The sequence below is a fragment of the Gobio gobio genome, assembly GCF_949357685.1.
Source record: "Gobio gobio genome assembly, chromosome: 6".
Classification (NCBI taxonomy): domain Eukaryota; kingdom Metazoa; phylum Chordata; class Actinopteri; order Cypriniformes; family Gobionidae; genus Gobio; species Gobio gobio.
Window position 1 is genome coordinate 9,091,036 of NC_137102.1, and position 19,568 is coordinate 9,110,603.

Genomic DNA, 19,568 nt, shown 5'->3' on the forward strand with positions numbered 1-19,568 from the left:
TAAATTAAGCCTGGGTGAGCATAACAGACTTCTTTCAAAAGCATTACAAAAATCTTACTGACCCCAAACTTTTGAATGGTAGTGTACATTCAAGATACAATCTACGAAAACAAGTATTTATATTTTATGCAGTGTTGCTTGTCAAAAAAAAGGAAAAAAAGAAACTTGGTTTAAGTGCATTTTTTAACTGGAAACAAGTAAAAAAACTTAGCCTGGCTCTGCCCTCCTAAGTATTTCCGCTCAATTTTCATTTTCCTTCAGTACGTCATCTGGGATTGCGGTATATTCTCTGGTTTTCTCCAGTCAAATTTTAACTGGTCCAATCAGCGAACAGAGAGAGTGGCTGAGAACGATGACGTTGATGTCGTGCGCTAGTTAGTTAGCGATTGGTTATGGCAGATCCAGAGTGGCTCTGGGCAGATCCAATAGTTTTAAACTTCAACAGAGTACCCGCCTTCAAGGAAGTTAACGCTTGTCAATGGAGAGTGGCCAGACTCTCTGTACAAATGAAATGTATGAGAGTCTGGTAGGACCAGACTATAAAAAAACTAAGGTCCCTCCAGTGAATCTCAAAAAAATATTTTTTTGGTTGTCTTGACCAAAAAACAACAGGAACCATGGCATGTGCAAATTAGATTAACCATACAACCTACAACCTCGTTTTCATTTGCGTAAAATTAAATAAGGCGTTAATAAGTCCTGACTAAAGTAAATATGTCCTGACTTAAGTCTTGGGGTCATAGAAATATGATGTACATCTATGTTGGATGTCATTTTTTAAATAATGAAAGGTCAGATTACTACTACTGTGCTATCATGGTGCTGGTGTATGTCTCTCCTAATATACAGTGGTCTTAGCATTAGACAAACACAGATCTGTGTGACGTGTTGTGCTCATGGCAGAATTCATGTGTGAGTGCGTTTTCGTGTTTGGCAGTTTCATAGTCTGGTCTGGGCCTCAGGTATATAGATCTCGATGCTGTCTGCGCTCTCTGTGGCCGAGTTCTGCCGCACCGAAGCGGCGCGCTTGGCCGCCATCAAGCGCTTGCGCGCCTCTTGACGCTGCTTCTCGGTGCTCTCCAGCGAGCGGTCTCTGGCCAGAGGAGGGTGGCCTTTCGGAGGTTTCTTTGGCACTGGGGGAGGCAGCCGTCTCTCCTGAACAGGGATGACAAACAGTCAGTTAGCCGCCGCGGCGGGCGGAGAAAGACGAGCGGAGACAGCAATATGGCACACCTGCACACAGACAGTGCTAAGGCCAGCCGCGGCTCCGCGGCCGACTGCGTGCGGTAAGAGAACGGCCCGGCGGGGGTGAGAGGTTGGGGGCCGCTGCCCCCATGGTGCGTGCCAGATGGAATGACTTCTGAAAACAGCTCACTGTCAAACAAACAAACAAACAAACAAAACAAACATGAAGAGGATGTCAGGAAATTAAGAGTGAGTGAGAGAAACATTCACAGTCACATTAGACCAACAGACCGACATGAGGCACAGGGAGGCAAGAGCAACACTTTAGGAGGCAAATTAATAATCATTCACAATAATATTGTGGATTTTGCAGGTTTGTTATTGCCAGTGCCCACCCCTGAAGGCATAATATCACACTACAGAAGCAACAGATCATGCACATGAATGAAAAAAACGCAATGTTGCCCTTCGATCAGGCATCTGGCACGTCTGCATTCATATTCTTCATATGTCAACGACTCTGCACTAATTCTGCAAGTTTGTTGTACCTTTCTCTCGGGAGGGTCGAGGGGTCTCCAGTTGTTGGCCTTGAGCTGGTGAAGCTCATCGAACTTTAGGCTGATATTCTCAATGGAAAGTTGAAGCATGTCCCAGAATCCTGCAAGATCTTGAGCCACTGGCCGCGGGTGAGCATTTGGGTTCTGTTGAGCCAAGAGGTGTAACAGAAGTCAAAGAGGAAACATCATATATTGCTATTTGTTTTTCTTTGGAGCTGGAGTGCTCATCTTGGTATTGTGCTTGTGCAAAGGCATTCGCAGTTCCATTCCTTTCCAAAGAACCACAGCTGATCAAAAACTACTGTTAAAATTTTGGGGTAGGCAAGTCTTTAATGTTCACCAAGAATCAAAAATACATTATTTGTAATATTGAGAAATATTATTACAAATGAAAATAACACTTTTCTATTTAAATATATTTATTCCTCTGTCTCTTAAAGGGTTAGTTCACCCAAAAATGAAAATTCTGTCATTAATTACTCACCCTCATGTCGTTCGACACCCGTAAGACCTCCGTTCATCTTCGGAACACAAATGAAGATATTTTTGTTGAAAGCTGATGGCTGAGAAAGGCTTCAGACAGGCCTCCATTGGCATTCAGTACATTTACACTCCCAAGACCCATAAAAGGCACTTAAAACGTCGTTACAAAGTCCATCTCACCACAGTGACTCTACAATAATTTTACGATGCAACGACAATAGTTTTTGTGCGCAAAAAAAATCAAAGTAACACCTTTATCGAACTTGTTCTTGTCTTCAGTGTATGCCTCCACAACGCATGCGCGAGAATATGACGTAGCGCCAGGGTTCGGGAATCCATGAAATGCACACTTTAGCCCGATTTTGAGAACTACACCGAGACCTAAAGCACGATCAATGTAGAATTCAACAGCTTAGATACGCGCGTCTTCCTCTGCTTGTAAACAAATCGCTTCTGGGTCATGTGTCCGAACGCCGGATCTGCGTCATATTCTCACGCATGCGTCGTGGAGGCACACACGGAAGACAAGAACAAGTTGGATAAAGGTGTTATTTTGATTTTTTTTTACTATTGAAACTATTGTCGTCGCATCGTAAAATTATTGTAGAGTCACTGTGGTGAGATGGACTTTGTAACAACGTTTTTAGTGCCTTTTATGGGTCTTGGGAGTGAAAATGTACTGAATGCCAATGGAGGCCTATCTGAAGCCTTTCTCAGCCATCAGCTTTCAACAAAAATATCTTCATTTGTGTTCCGAATATGAACAGAGGTCTTATGGGTGTCGACCGACATGAGGGTGAGTAATTAATGACAGAATTATCTTTTTTGGGTGAACTAACCCTTTAAGTAGCCATTAGCGTCACATGATCATTCAGAAATCTTTCGAAACTGTTGAAAACAGTTGTGCTGCTTAATATTTTTGTGTAAACCGTCATACATTTTATTCAGGATTCTTTGATGAACTGAAAGGTCAAAAGAACATTTATTTGAAATAGAAAATATTTTGTAATATTATAAATACACTGAACAAAATTATAAACGCAACACTTTTATTTTTGCCCCCATTTTTCATGAGCTGAACTGAAAGATCTAAGACTTTTTCTACGTACACTCTGGATCGGCGTATGCGACAGCGTGTTCCAGTTCCTGCCAATATACAGCAACTTTGCACAGCCATTGAAGAGGAGTGGACCGATATCCCACAGACCACAATCAACAACCTGATCACCTCTATGGAAGGAGATGTGTTGCACTGCGTGAGGCAAATGGTGGTCGCACCAAATATATATATTTTTTGGAAAAAATAACCCTAACCGACTCAAAACGATGCAGTATACATGCCAGGCCAGTATGTGGCGCTGTAATTCTGCCACAGAAATACACACTGAAAAAAATTATTGATTAAATTAAGCATAATTAATTTGTGCTCGTTTAAATAATTTAAATTTAGTTTTTTGGTTTTAACAAAAAAAAAATGATTTGGTTCTATGGGAATTGCATGTGTTTTTGTTTAAATTGAGATAAAATAAATTGATTGCAACCACTTACGATAAATTTTTTTAGTAAATTCAACGAATCATTTTTTTCAGTGCACTAAAAACGGAGAAGAAGAGTTGTGGCTAGAAGGGGCACAGCAATGGTATGTAGTGAGGCAAAATCTCACAATAAAATAACAATATATAAATTTGCTACTTACCAGATGTGTTTTATTAACGCCTACACCTACCCCAACCCTAAACCTACCCTTACAATAATGCAAATACAGTCATTAAATGATGAAGTATTGATGTGCGCATGCCCAGTGCCTGTAGTTGTATTCCTTTCTAGTTTTTCCCGAGCTGGACGTGGTGTGTTGACATCACCATTTCCCAAAATATACGGATTGGCTGTACACACGAATACGCAAGGGTGCCGTTTTCAGATTTATCCACTCTGGGACCCGGTTTAAAAAAATATTGGATTCATGCTCCAAAAACGCCGGATCCGTGTGGACGAAGCGCTGATACGGTACAATTTTTTAACATATACAGCTAAACGCGTCTCCGTGTGGACGAGGCCTTAGAGTGGCCTTTTATTGTGGCCAGCCTAAGGAACACCTGTGCAATAATCAAGTTGTCTAATCAGCATCTTGATATGCCACACCTGTGAGGTGGATGGATTATCTCGGCAAAGGAGAAGTGCTCACTAACACAGATTTAGATAGATTTGTGGACAATATTTGAGAGAAATAGGCCTTTTGTGTACATAGAAAAAGTCTTTGATCTTTGAGTTCAGCTCATGTGGCAAAAACGAAAGTGTTGCGTTTACAATTTTTTTTACAGTCACTTATGATCAATTTAATGCATCCTTGCTAGGGGTGTAACGGTACACGTTTTCGTACCGAACCGTTTCGGTACAGGGCTCTCGGTTCGGTGCGCGTGTGTACCGAACGGTTACGAATGCAATCTATAACAGTTAACGGTAGGCTTGTTTTAAGCGCAGAACACACTTCAATCCTAGTTCCCACCCGAACATATTAAGTATTCAGTCCATTTCATCACGAAACTCAAACGATAAATGCCGTTTTGACGCTCTTTAATGTGACGACTGATCACTGTATAGGTGCGTCAATTCAAGCGGCCGCGGCGCGTGCGTGCACGCGAGTGAGTGAACGCGGTCATCTCTTCCAGAAGAATAAACATGAATTAATATCTTAAGGTACGTTGAGGATACATTAACACTTACTGAAACGTATCATATGTCGTGTAATCGCTCAATCAGTGTTTCAATCGCGTAAAGACGTCAAACAGCTTATAAATGTCACTTACAATCATTTACCTCGAAGTCATTCAGTGTCCACAGCTGTTAATTCACTAGATAAATCAACTCTTTCACTAAATATATGCACAATATTAGCCTATATTTATTTATTTATTTATTTATTAATTCTACTTAACCTCTTAGAGATGTCTTGATTATTTAATGTATGTTTAGATAAATCTGTCATGAAAATGACAGCCACTGTGTAATGATTATATTTCAACAACGAATTGGAGAAAAAAACTAATTTTATAATTAGATTCAAGAGTTAATGCAAAAACTGCCTTATGTGAAGTTTACATGTTTGCACCCAATGTGTTATTTGAGTGTTGATTATTATATCTAAACATGAATATCAGCTGAATATAGGCTCATAGTTTGGGCTCTGTTGTTAACCTTTAATATTATAGTAATAATGTGCAAGTAGGGCTCCCTATATCATTTACAGCATTGTCCGTAAGGAACTTTTATTATAATTGAATTAATTTAAGGTCAGACAAAAAAATTTCATACATTTTTAAATAAAAAGCAATTTTTTAAAACTGCTGTACCGAACCTGTACCGAACCATGACTTCAAAACCGAGGTACGTACCGAACCGTCAGTTTTGTGTACCGTTACACCCCTAATCCTTGCTGAATAAAGGCTAAAATAAAGGACCTCGAACTTTTGAAAGGTATTGTAAGTTGCATTTGTCAAATAAATGTTTATTATCATCATTACTATTAGTACTCACCATATTTTCCTCACACAGCTCCCTGAACTGCTGAAATTTCTGGGACATAAGTAGCTGTGCACTTCCTACTGCACTGCGGATCTTCCCCAGGACTGAACGGCACACACACACACACACACACACACACAAACGAACAGGTGAGCATCAAATTACCATAATAATAACAACCCTGGAGAAGCACAAACAAGGAATTCTGCTCATTCGGAGACTTGACAGGCTTGAAAGAAAAGAGCTATTATGATTAGCATAATTAGGAGACACTAAAGTGTCGGGTGTGTTGTCAATCTCAGCATTTCTTAAAACAATGCCTGAGATTTCAGGCGAACAGTGTGAGTACCAGAATTATCCAGCAGGGGGCAGATGACATCAATGCAGAAGGGCTGATCTCAATAAACAGTTGTTGCACTTTTGCATGTAGTGTTTCAAAAGTCATTGGCATTATTATTATTAGTGCAAGCATGACTACTGAGCACAAAAAACTAACCAGAATAATGTACTTTCTTTAAAGATGGTTGACCTACTAGAATATATTTATATGAGACTCCATTATGGGTAAAATCAGCCACTCACCGTCATCAGGTAGCTTGTTTTCCTTCTCATCGTGCTCCATCTGCCTGCACCAGCCCTCCATGCGCTCCGTCTCTGCTTGCAGCAGCTTGAGGAACCAGCGGCCGTCACGCTGGCACACCGAGCGGCCCACGACTTCCAGGGGATCTTCTGTTACGCTATCAATCCAGGGGTCAGGTGGAGGCAGGATGGAGGGATCAAACCCAACGTCCTCATAGTCGTCTGAGGTGCAGGCGTGGTAGTGATTCCCTGAGCCCTGGATGCTGACGGTGGAGGTGGCGGCATCACGCGAGTACTGCCGTGACAAGCAGCCCGAAGAGGGGAAATCTGTGACAGGAGAGTCAGCTGGTGTGTAGTCCGGAGTGTCCAGATCAGCCTGCACTGCTGCCGTCACACTGTTAGAGCGAGTGAACCGCCGGTGACTGAGGCACAGAGCAAAGAAAGAAAAAGACAATTCATACCAGTACATACAGTGACTACACACTCTTCTATGATGAAAATGGAGTTAATTTCTGTTTTAATATTACTTTTGGTAATTGTTTGGGGGGCATAACATTTAAAAAAATGTCAGGGTGATACAACTGTCCCAATATCATAATGAGGATAAAAGCCTTATCTTCATAATTTATTATATTGTTTATAACTACATTGTTCATTAAGATTTGAAAACCTCTCTGCAAAATCTAAGTCATGTGGTGTAACCAACATGCAGAACAAAACAGGAAATAATGTGAAATGACCCCTCATGTGAATGTCTCTCAGATGTAAAATGTCACTTGGTGTGACTCCTCAAAAACATAGTAATATATTTAAATAATAAGAATTCATGCTATTTGTATTTGTTAAAAAAGACGAGATACATTTTAGCTTGAAAAAAAAAAAAAATTATATATATATATATATATTTACCTAAAGGATTATTAGGAACACCATACTAATACTGTGTTTGACCCCCTTTCGCCTTCAGAACTGCCTTAATTCTACGTGGCATTGATTCAACAAGGTGCTGAAAGCATTCTTTAGAAATGTTGGCCCATATTGTTAGGACAGCATCTTGCAGTTGATTGAGATTTGTGGGATGCACATCCAGGGCACGAAGCTCCCGTTCCACCACATCCCAAAGATGCTCTATTGGGTTGAGATCTGGTGACTGTGGGGGCCATTTTAGTCCAGTGAACTCATTGTCATGTTCAAGAAACCAATTTGAAATGATTCGAGCTTTGTGACATGGTGCATTATCCTGCTGGAAGTAGCCATCAGAGGATGGGGACATGGTGGTCATAAAGGGATGGACATGGTCAGAAACAATGCTCAGGTAGGCCGTGGCATTTAAACGATGCCCAATTGGCACTAAGGGGCCAAAAGTGTGCCAAGAAAACATCCCCCACACCATTACACCACCACCACCAGCCTGCACAGTGGTAACAAGGCATGATGCATCAATGTTCTCATTCTGTTTACGCCAAATTCTGACTCTACCATCTGAATGTCTCAACAGAAATCGAGACTCATCAGACCAGGCAACATTTTTCCAGTCTTCAAATGTCCAATTTTGGTGAGCTTGTGCAAATTGTAGCCTCTTTTTCCTATTTGTAGTGGAGATGAGTGGTACCCGGTGGGGTCTTCTGCTGTTGTAGCCCATCCGCCTCAAGGTTGTGCGTGTTGTTGCTTCACAAATGCTTTGCTGCATACCTCGGTTGTAACGAGTGGTTATTTCAGTCAAAGTTGCTCTTCTATCAGCTTGAATCAGTCGGCCCATTCTCCTCTGACCTCTAGCATCAACAAGGCATTTTCGCCCACAGGACTGCCGCATACTGGATGTTTTTCCCTTTTCACACCATTCTTTGTAATCCCTAGAAATGGTTGTGGGTGAAAATCCCAGTAACTGAGCAGATTGTGAAATACTCAGACCGGCCCGTCTGGCACCAACAACCATGCCACGCTCAAAAATTGCTTAAATCACCTTTCTTTCCCATTCTGACATTCAGTTTGGAGTTCAGGAGATTGTCTTGACCAGGACCACACCCCTAAATGCATTGAAGCAACTGCCATGTGATTGGTTGATTAGATAATTGCATTAATGAGAAATTGAACAGGTGTTCCTAATAATCCTTTAGGTGAGTGTATATATTTTTTTATTTTATTCTTTTATTTTTTCGTCATGGCCTAATATGTCATTGACTCATCAGCAATAGTCAAAGGTTGTCTCAAAACATAACATGCCTACTGCCTACACGAGCTACTGTGTACGGAGATAGCATTTGTACCACATTCGTAACTGGTTTGAGATGCTCTTTGCAGGTGCAAACATTAACAGCTATTTATTTGGCAGACAAATAGCACCACTCAAGTGATTTGCAAAAGAGACTGTTTTAAAGCACACAGCAAGTGATAATTTAATCAAATGATGTAGCAAACATGAAAATTGGATAAAATAATGCATCTTTTAAAGCCGTTTTCCTGTCAACACTTTTCAGTAATGACATCATAAACATTTACACTTTCCTTTAGCTTTGTTCCGCCACGCTAATGAAATTGTTTTGCTGAGCTTGTCACAATAAATTGAGGGCCTGCCTTATCGAAAGAAACATGTAGTAGTACTTCAAATTTAGGCCAAAATTTGGTGTTTTGGGATGCAGCATTAACTGTTGTCTACAATTTACAACACCAAGAGCACATCTATAATGCCTAAAATACTGTCTAGCTAGGCAGTTTTGAGAGAAGCCATGGTGTGCCAGCTTTAGCGCTCAGGGATAATCCTGTCCCTGCTCAATACGTTTAATAAAGTGAAAGTGTCTCCCTAATACAGAGTTTCTTAATCCTTCACTTTAATGCACTCTTTCACCATATGCAGTGTGCAGTATAACAGCTGAAGGGGATAAACAATACTTTCAGAAATCAGAATGCAACAATACTCACTTCAAACCACTACACTAATCTTTAGATTGAAGCAATTTGATAAAATACACATGGATCAGACATATTTTAGAAACAGTACATTATCTGAGAGGAAATGGAGCACTAGAGCCAGGATGATTTAAGGAAAATGGAGTTACATGAAAAAAAAATATATCATAGTTTATAGGCCTATATAAAAGGAATAAATACGTAAAATATATTTGACTTAAATGATTAACAGATTTACAAAAAACTGTGGCAGTGTGCTGCTGAGTTTGGTTCATTTTTGTGGAAAGGAAAGACAACAGAAAGCGCATCTTGTTTTCTTTATTTTACAATAGCACAAATGTAAGTAAACACTTTGCAATTTGTCCTACTCTTATTATCTGTAATGACCAAAATTACATTTATGTTTCCTCTGTTCGATCGCGCCGGCGCCTCACGGGCACACTCAACATATTCCAGCATGGCAAAATTATATCGCAGCCTGTTCATTATAAACATAAAATAGTCAACGTAATGTATAAAAAGTTACACAGCTCAGTTTAAATAGTCAGTAGTACAATTTGTGCGATTCCGCCACTGTGGTGTTTCAAGCTCATTTTTGCGCATGTGAAGATAATGAATTTTTCCATCAATATTGGGACGCGAGTGAAGTACAAAGCCTATAATAAATAATGGTTTAGCATCCAAATACATTGCGAATATGGAAATATTTGGATTTGAATGAGAGAGTTATAGGCTACGTGAGCCTAACGCTGGTTACTTTCAGTTTCTCATTAAATGATTTCGTTTTGGCTTGTTTATAGATAGCCTACTTATATTTTTTAATTCTTGATCTGTTTCTGAATGCCGTTAAATTTAAAGGATTTGTTGTGGAGTGAGGGGAACTAAAACAGCCTATAGCTGTGTTTGTAGTGTTTATAATGTTTGTAATAGGCTACATCATAACATTTTACCGGTATTATTTCTGAATGCAATCAAATGCGACTTATACGTCTCAAAAACATATATATATGAACATAACATAAACGTATATAACGATTAATTGGTTAAAATAGCTGGTTAACAAGTTAATTAGCATCCCAGCAAGATCAAATTAGTGCAGAATCAACTTTGCGTTGCAAGCGTGTCAAGGATCAAAAGCGGTTGTGTGGAAAAGTGCTGAGCTGAATTTTTGTGCCATCTAGCGGTTTAATGGAGAATACAGTCAAATGGCCCATTGTATACAAGTATTCTTACGCTTGGCTTGACTTGTTTGGATGTAAATAGTTGTAGGCCTATAGTATATGGGTCACGACAATAAAAAAGAAAAGAAAGAGGGTCGCTATTAAAAAAAGTTTGAAAACCACTGCACTAAAGGACACAAAGATCAGGTGATTATACATAAAGGTGAATGGAATACTTTTGATGCAGCCTAAATCAACTTAATTACCCATAATGTCAATGGTTTAACCCAACATTAAAGACGGAAGTGATTTGGAAACAATAGATTATTTGATAATTAAAAAAATCCATACTGATTTGAATATCAGGGGCATCCTCAAATGTTTATGATGGTAACACAAATTAAGAATTTGTTCTCTCATTTTAATAAAGCGACGCCACCTTTTACTAATTTGTTTACTCGTTTTTATCATGGGCACAAATTAACTTGCTTATTTGTGTATAATGTATAGTGTAAATGCAGATATCAGATATGGGACACTTTTAAAAGATTATGTTAAAAGTCGGATGTAGGCTACAGGGCATCAAGACCTGCAGTGTAAATGCGGCCATAGACTTACCCATGCTCTTCTTCAACCTGAATCCCCACTGACTGGAACTTGGACGGGTCCTCTAGTTCCTGGTCCTCAGGGCCATCCACCTGTTTAAACGCATTACATAGTAAACCAGCCACCTCCACACTCATTTGAAGAATCATCTACTAAATGCTGTTCTAATAGCCTGATGAAACCATGAAAACAATGCTGAATATTTTCTCACTCACCTGGATGCCAATAGAAAGGCACCTGCTCTTCCTGAGCACATCCCTGCGGATGTCTTCCAGGGCTGGTATGGGTATGGGAACAGGAACAGGCATGGGCAGTGGAGAGGACGGGGTAGTGCTGATGGTGATGGTGCTGTTGCTGACGTGCTGACTGACAGGGCCGTGGATCTGAGCGTTGGCCGCCTCGATGGCTGCCGTCAGCGCTTTCATGCTGTCAATGCTCTCGGTGGAATTGCTCAGGCCGGAGTGGAGGACTGGCTCACCCCGCGTACCGGGGCCGTCCATGTAAGCGTCCTGCGCAGACTCAGTGCTGCTCTGGGCCGTGATGGAGATGAAGGGCTTGGTGGAGGTGCGGGGAGGTACCGGAGGAGGAGTCTTCTTGTAGGTGGTGATACATGACGATACTGTAGACAGAAAATTACACATTCATTTCGCAGATGCTTTATGACTTAGAAAACTGATGCAATACAGACTTGTAGGATGTAAATGGTTGAGTTAAGGATTGAAACAGCTATGAGGCACTTTGAAGCCCTTGCAGGGAAAAAAACAGGGTTTTATATTAAGAGTCAGGACACATAATACCAATTCACCATGACTGTCTCCAAAAAATTCACTACTGTTTGAAAGTTTAAAAAAAAATGTTTTTGAAAGACGTCTCTTATGCTCACCAAGGCTGCATTATTTTACCATAAATACAGAAAAACAGTAATATTGTGAAATATTATTACAATTTAAAATTACTGATTTCTAATTCAATATATTTTAAAAGTATATATTTTTTCCTGTGATGCAAAGCTGAATTTTTAGCATCACATTATCATTCAAAAATCACTCTAATATGCTGATTTGGTGTTCATTTCTTATTATTAATGTTGAAAACTTGTCTGGCTATCACCAGACCAAGCTCAGTTTAAGATTGAACATTAGTGTGGGGAGTCTGCTCTGTATTTTCTACTGCACAAGAGGCGTGATCAACGAGCATAATTTAAATGTACGCAATTGGATAGTCCTTCAACCAATCAGACCACAAGAGGCGTGATGAACGGGCAACAAACCATCGCTCTCTATCCATCATCGTGTTAAACCCGCCAATAGCGCGCCAGGTGGATAAGCCAGTCTGTGATTGGTTCCCGCAAAAGTGTAACAGAAGCAGTAGAAATTAATGTACAGGTTTCCAGACTGAGTTACAGGGCGCAATCAAATCGCCGGGCAGATCAGGCTGGGTTTATAGCCCCGCCCACAACATTTTAACTCGGGCAGTTCGGTCTGGACTTGAGGTGGTTTCTCCGGAAAAAAATTGCATTTGGGGGGTAAAATATGTGTTATTTTGGCAGGGCTGGCAGCTAAAATTCGCATTCCTGGGTCTGTATATCACATAATTGGGGTCGCTTCAACCCGCGGACTTGGCAACACAGTGCAGTTGAGTTCTGTTGACATTTGACAACTAACGTTATGCGTCGCTCCGTTGCTCTGATTGGTTGTAGGTCTATCCAATTGAGGTCTTTCCTGGTTCGGTTGAAATACGCCCCATAATCACAGCCCAACAGAGTAGTATCAGACTAGAATTGAGTATGACCACGTCAGGCTACTGGGTTTACCCAGTCTAGTTGAAAACAGTTGTGGTGCTTAAAGGGTTAGTTCACCCAAAAATGAAAATTCTGTCATTAATTACTCGCCCTCATGTCGTTCGACACCCGTAAGACCTCCGTTCATTTTCGGAACACAAATGAAGATATTTTTGTTGAAAGCTGATGGCTGAGAAAGGCTTCAGTTAGGCCTCCATTGGCATTCAGTACATTTACACTCCCAAGACCCATAAAAGGCACTTAAAACGTTGTTACAAAGTCCATCTCACCACAGTGACTCTACAATCATTTTACGATGCGACCACAATAGTTTTTGTGCGCAAAAAAAAATCGAAATAACATCTTTATCCAACTTGTTATTGCCTTCCGTGTGTGCCTCCACGACGCATGCGCGAGAATATGACGTAGCGCCGGGGTTCGGGAATCCATGAAATGCACACTTTAGTCCCATTTTGAGAACTACGCCGAGACCTAAAGCACGATCAATGTAGAATTCAACAGCTTAGACACGCGCGTCTTCCTCTGCTTGTAAACAAATCGCTTCTGGGTCATGTGTCCGAACGCCGGATCTGCGTCATATTCTCACGCATGCGTCGTGGAGGCACAAACGGAAGGCAATAACAAGTTGGATAAAGGTGTTATTTTGATTTTTTTTGCGCACAAAAACTATTGTCGTCGCATCGTAAAATGATTGTAGAGTCACTTTTGTGAGATGGACTTTGTAACGACGTTTTAAGTGCCTTTTCTGGGTCTTGGGAGTATTAATGTACTGAATGCCAATTGAGGTCTTACGGGTGTCGAACGACATAAGGGTGAGTAATTAATGACAGAATTTTCATTTTTGGGTGAACTAACCCTTTAAAAAAAACAGCATTTTTGAAATATGGTTTATTATATGTAATAATTTTAATTCTTTACTTTTTATCAATGTAATGCATTGTTGCTGAATAAAAAATGGATTTCTTGAAAAAAAAACTGAACTGTACTGTACTGTACTGAACTTTGAACTGTATTGTAAGTGTGTGCATGAGTAATTCAAAGTAGCAACAGCAAGATAATCTTATATCTAAACCAGAGAATTATGGATGTGACGAAAGCAAATCATCTGAATCTAAAACCAGTGTTGTGGATCTCTGTGTAAACATCTTACATATTATGAATGCATATCTTGCTGTAAGTTGCCATTACTTGAATGAAAAGTCAATGCCGCCCACCGTTATGCTGGCGGGTTTTAAGTCTTCTGCAACACACACAGCTAAGCACATTAAAGAGGCCAGGAATGTTTTGCTGGAGTCATGGGGAACAAGAGATAAGACCACGCTTCCAACATGACTCTGTGAGCTAATCTTTTGCCTTTGCCACAACCTTGAATCTGGCAGTAAGAAGTCCTTTCACAAACCCCGGTTCTGCATAGGATTTGTCTCGTAAACCATTTCATGTCAAGCTCAGCTGCCACATAGATACGGTCTGCAATCCATCAACAGATGGGGCCCGAGATGGAACGGCAAATTCTGGATGTTTCCAGTGTATAGACGTGTGAGCTGATTGATTATCACTGAGCTCCGGGATAGACCCCTGTCATGTGGTCTGTACTGTCAGACCTGCAATATTCTGACTTACAGTCTTCACAGATAAAAAATAAATACAGTAATAATTTTAAACCAAGAGAGTAAAAACAGTAATATAAAAATACAATTTAAAATCATATGTTTATATATTATTAACATATTGGTGTAAAATATGCACGTTTATGATCTTTTCACAATATTATGTGACCAGCAGGGGCCATCATGGTGAAATATAGGATTTTAATTTTAATCCTTAAAAGCTTCTGATAGAGAGTGTGATTGAATATTCACTTATTAACATACTTATGGATGAATCCTGTTATATCAGTGTGCCATCTGTTGACATTGAAAGTGTAATGTTGAAGTGCTACTGCTTGACACGGTGCTGGTGGAGCATTGACTCATTTCCTCCAGCACTCGACTTCAAAGAGAGAAACACCCCTCACAACCCAGGCTAAACATGAAGCTGCAGATAGAGGTGTGTGTTGTGAGATAAACAGTGAGAGAGTCTTTGTGAGCAAGGCTTATATTTTCCTTATTTTGTTCCCAAACCAACCACAAGAGGGCAGGCTAGAGTGAGACAGAGACCAGCTGTTAATGTCCTGTCTGATTTCACTTCCTCTTTCTCCTACTCTTTGTTTTTTCTCTCCCAATATATTCAGTGACTTTTCTTTTCTCAAAAAGCATGGCATTGATTTGTCATATTTTGCCATTGTATTAACCACCAGTTTGTTTTGAGAGTGACTGTTTTACGTCCTAAATATAAAACATAAAATTATGTAAAAAAAATATAAATGATAAATTATAAAAGTATAATAATAAACATAAAATACCATAAAACCAAATAACTCAAAAGGGTATCAACTACAACGCACGCATGCAGACACACGAGCTAAAACTTCATGCTTGTATTTATTTATTCATGTTTTGCATATCTGACCCCAAACATGTGTCAAATTTTTAGAAGACATTTGAATCATGTTATTATTTATAATTAATTCTCACGAGAGAGAAAGGAATAACATATCAATGTGATGACACTTAATCTCAATGTTAAATATTTTTCAAGCTATTAAATGGCCTGAAATGGGATCTTACAGATGAGAGACACGATGGTTAAAAAACAGCCAAGATACAATATAAAAACATCATTATCTTTTGTGTAAGTTATTCATGTTTATACCAGTCATGCTGAATAACACAGGCTATGACACCAGCCCTTAACACTCATTTATATGCATTGAAACAAGTTCCTATGGAAGCTCATTTTTTGCCACATTAAAAAAAAAAAACATTTAACACATACAAAGTCATAATTATGAGACAAAGTCAAATTATGACAAAACAATAGACCCTTTTCACATTTCCGGGTTTCTCAGAGCGGATGTCGTCATAGTTGGGTTAAATATTATAACTGTGAATGAGAGAATACATTAAATATCTTTTTGTGTGCCCATTTGCTCAAATAGCAAAAGAAAAATGCCACAATAGTGATTTCACAACTTTCAAAAAGAGGGAAAAAATAGAGTGAGATTGATAACGGCAGTCAAAAGAGAGAAAGATGTTAATTTTTACCATCACTCCCATAGACGCTGAATTAGAAACACCCTCACAGCAGCGGTAAATTGATGCAAAAGTAATAAAGTACAAAGTACTAGTGTTATAAATGTACATATATTTAAAAAATAATTTTAAATACAAAAAACGTTGCAGGATTTACGTCATCGCAGTCTGTGAAAAGGGTCTATTGCCAAAAATGATGACTTTTATGTCATAATGACTTAAAGGAACACTACACTTTATTTGAAAATAAGCTCATTTTCCATCTCCCCAAGAGTTAAACAGTTGAGTTTTACCGTTTTCGAGTCCGTTCCGCCGATCTCAGGGTCTGGCGGTAGCACTTTTAGCACTTCCTAGCCATATCGGCCTAGAAAAATCGCAACTTTTCATTTTAGTTACGATGTAACTACAGAAGAGTCAAGTTTTAAATAGGAAAAATATCGAAAGTCTTTCGTCATTTTTGAGAGAGATGCTAACGGTCTGATCAGATTCAATGATCTATGCTAAGCTATGCTAAAAGTGCTACCGCCAGAACCGGAGATTGGCTCAATGGATTCGAAAACGGTAAAACTCAACTGTTTAACTCGAGGGGAGATGGAAAATGAGCATATTTTCAAATAAAATGGAGTGTTCCTTTAATCTTATATTGACATAATGTCAATAACCTTTTTTTTTTTTTTGTCAATATCTTTACAAGAATTTAGATTTTTCATCTTATAAACATGTCTGATTATGTCCTTTATTTACCAATAAAGTTACCAATAAAAAATTTTTTTCTTGGCAGAAATGGACTTTCATAAGATCCCGTCTTGAATTACCTTTTAAATCTAAAGATAAAATGGTGTTGTTCACAGGAACAGCGTATCACATTTTCTCTGCCAAGGAGCCCATTCTTGTTTGCTTCTTTAACACAAAGAGAAAGTCACGGCATGTGTTTGAATAGTAGAATTCACCTCTCCAAACAGCAGAGTATCAAAGAGTGCATGTACACTCAATTGCTTCAACCGACTTAATCTCGGACTCTCACGCCTTCACTTATTCACGTACATCCGCTCTGCCTCCATCCAGGCAGAGGTTCACACACACGTCTCTGCAGCCAAAACAAACGGTTCGCATCAGCTCATGAAGTCTAGCTGGTGAGTTCAGGACAGACTTCTGCTCTCGAGCTGCAGTGTGTGTTGCTGAGATAACAGCCTGCAGATCAGATGCTGCTCAGCTCTAGAGATTTCTGTCATAGAGGCATCCTCTCCTCTAATTTCACCCCCTCCCTCTCTAATCAACTCTCTTTTCATGGTCCACCTGGGTTTGTAGTGATACAGGGGATCAGTAAAGCTGCATTGTTGTAAACCGTGATTGTTTTTGTATAATTACCAGCGAGACTGCTGCTGATTGTGTCATTATCTTTGGCGTTTGTTGTTATAGCTAAACAGATGTTCACAGGAGTGTTTGACAATTACTATCAAAAGCGTCCTAATAGACGACACAACAATAACTGGGAAAGACAAGAACGGTCATAGGGTAAGGTGAGATTTATGAAATGGAAACCGGGGACATTTCCTATTTGAGTGGTCAAAATATCACTGAAATCTCATATTTTACTAAAATACGGGACAATACATTTTTGAAAGGTTTTTTTTTTTCAATTTTTGTGGGTTCCCTATATTGTTATTAACATTAGTAATTATTATGATTTATTTTCATTAGGATTTTTGGTCTGGTTTTAATACAATTCACTGCACCCACAAAAAAAAACAAAAAAAACCCACAAGAACCACAATGTAGCATTTAGTTCAAAACAATATTATGACTTTACAAAAAAACATTACATAAATAAAATAACATAAATATGATATGAAAAATAAAACTATTTTAAAATTGTATTTAATATTTTAGTTTTCACAAGTTTATACTGTATAAATTACAACTTTTTTTACTTCAAATGTTTTGTTACGTTTGCGTTTGAAAATTACTCTTACTATCCTTAAACTGTCACCGTCCCACAGGTGGGATGCCTGGTGCTCTTTTTTTGATTGCCTTTTTTTTCGTATCATATATTTGAGTAATTATAAATTAGGTATCTTTTGAAAGCTTACAAAACTCAAAATTCATCCTGTGAAAACCGTTTCGAAATCGGACAATTTGTTACCATGGAAACGTTACTCTAAATTATTCTAGCGGGCTCCTCCCCTAGTGGGTGGTGTCATGTTTCATATTACAACAATTATTTGAACTACTTTATAATCAAAATCTTTTCCAATCTTGACAAAACACATATTGTCGGAAAGGTTATTTGGTGACTGTTTTGTGATGGAAGTGATATTTGGAATTTACAGGGAAATGCATAAAAAAAACAACTATCAATGGAATTTGAATGACACCTGGTGGCTATTTTTGGTAAAGCGCCTAAACAAAATCTTATGGGAACTTCAATTTTTGTGATATCAACTTCAAATTTGGAACATATGGCTTTGATTTTATAGTAATTTTAGAGTAAAACAATATATATATATATATATATATATATATATATATATATATATATATATATATATATATATATATATATATATATATATATATATATATATATATATATTTATTTATTTATTTTTTTTTGTAAAATATATATATTTTATATGAAATACAAAATATTTAGACTAGTGCAGTATTTTTCATTTACAGTCAATTTAAACTTCCATAACTTTTTCAAACTTTCATATTTTGAATTGCTTTCGCTTCAGCAATAATCGGCAGAGTGTCTTCTTTAAAACGAGACCAAACTATGGTCTATATTCCAAAGCATTCTTGAATTACAGCCCTTTAAGTTTGGATAGTGCATTTTCATCTGTATTCTCAAAAAGAGGGGTGACAGTTAAAGGGTTAATTGGGCTTATTTTGCATGTTAAGCTTATTTTAAGCAGAAAGTATGTGTATTCTGCAAATGTATTTGTTGCAAGTGTAACTATTTAGGTTGTTTTATAGTTGAGACTTGTGACTGCGGAATTTTTGGGGACGTTTAAAATAATCCCGCTGAGGCCCTGTTATAAAGCACATACAAACATTATTCCTTTCATTTAACATGAATAGTTAGTATGTTACTACCTTTGAAAGTGATAACAATGTTTATTTTGATATTTGACGATAATGATGCTCTGCTCTCGGTTATGTTGCTCACAGCGCCATCTGTTGGTGAAAATAATCACTACACCAGTGTTGCCAAGTCTGCGGCTTCCCACGGAATTGGGCTACTTTACTACTATTGTTGCCGGCTGTTTTTCATGTCAGCGGGTTGAAGCGACCCCAATTATGTGATATTTAGCTCCGGGAATGCAAATTTTAACAGTGAACCCCGAACAAAAAAACATATTTTACCCCGCTCCCCCGAAAGCTGGGACACTCCGAAACGTGGTTGGGCTTGTTTTGGGCTAGTTTTGAGTAGCAATTGTTTGCCAGGCTTTCACAACAAAACCTGCCAACCCTGCATTACACACTAAAGCTGGGCATACACATTTTCGTCCGATTTCGTGCTGAATTCTAATTCGTGCGACTCTTTTTTGGGTCGGGCCGATTTTCAGCTTTATCGTGCTTCGTTTGTCATGAGGTGTTCGTGCCGTGTACAGGGGGAAACGAGAGGCGTCGG

General features: G+C 38.8%; 1 protein-coding gene across 3 annotated transcripts in view; it reads right to left on the reverse strand.

The window, feature by feature from the left end:
• Positions 1–939: 939 nt before the first annotated feature.
• Positions 940–19,568, reverse strand: part of dlgap1a (discs, large homolog-associated protein 1a) — a gene marked incomplete at both ends in the record, with an annotated part of 69,039 nt that continues 50,410 nt past the window's right edge. For all 3 annotated transcript variants that reach the window (XM_079818390.1, XM_079818389.1, XM_079818388.1), the window contains 6 exons: positions 940–1,155; positions 1,734–1,886; positions 5,760–5,851; positions 6,330–6,748; positions 11,012–11,091; positions 11,215–11,618. In XM_079818390.1, coding sequence (XP_079674516.1) covers positions 940–1,155; positions 1,734–1,886; positions 5,760–5,851; positions 6,330–6,748; positions 11,012–11,091; positions 11,215–11,618 — 1,364 coding nt within the window. The remainder of the gene's footprint in view (positions 1,156–1,733; positions 1,887–5,759; positions 5,852–6,329; positions 6,749–11,011; positions 11,092–11,214; positions 11,619–19,568) is intronic.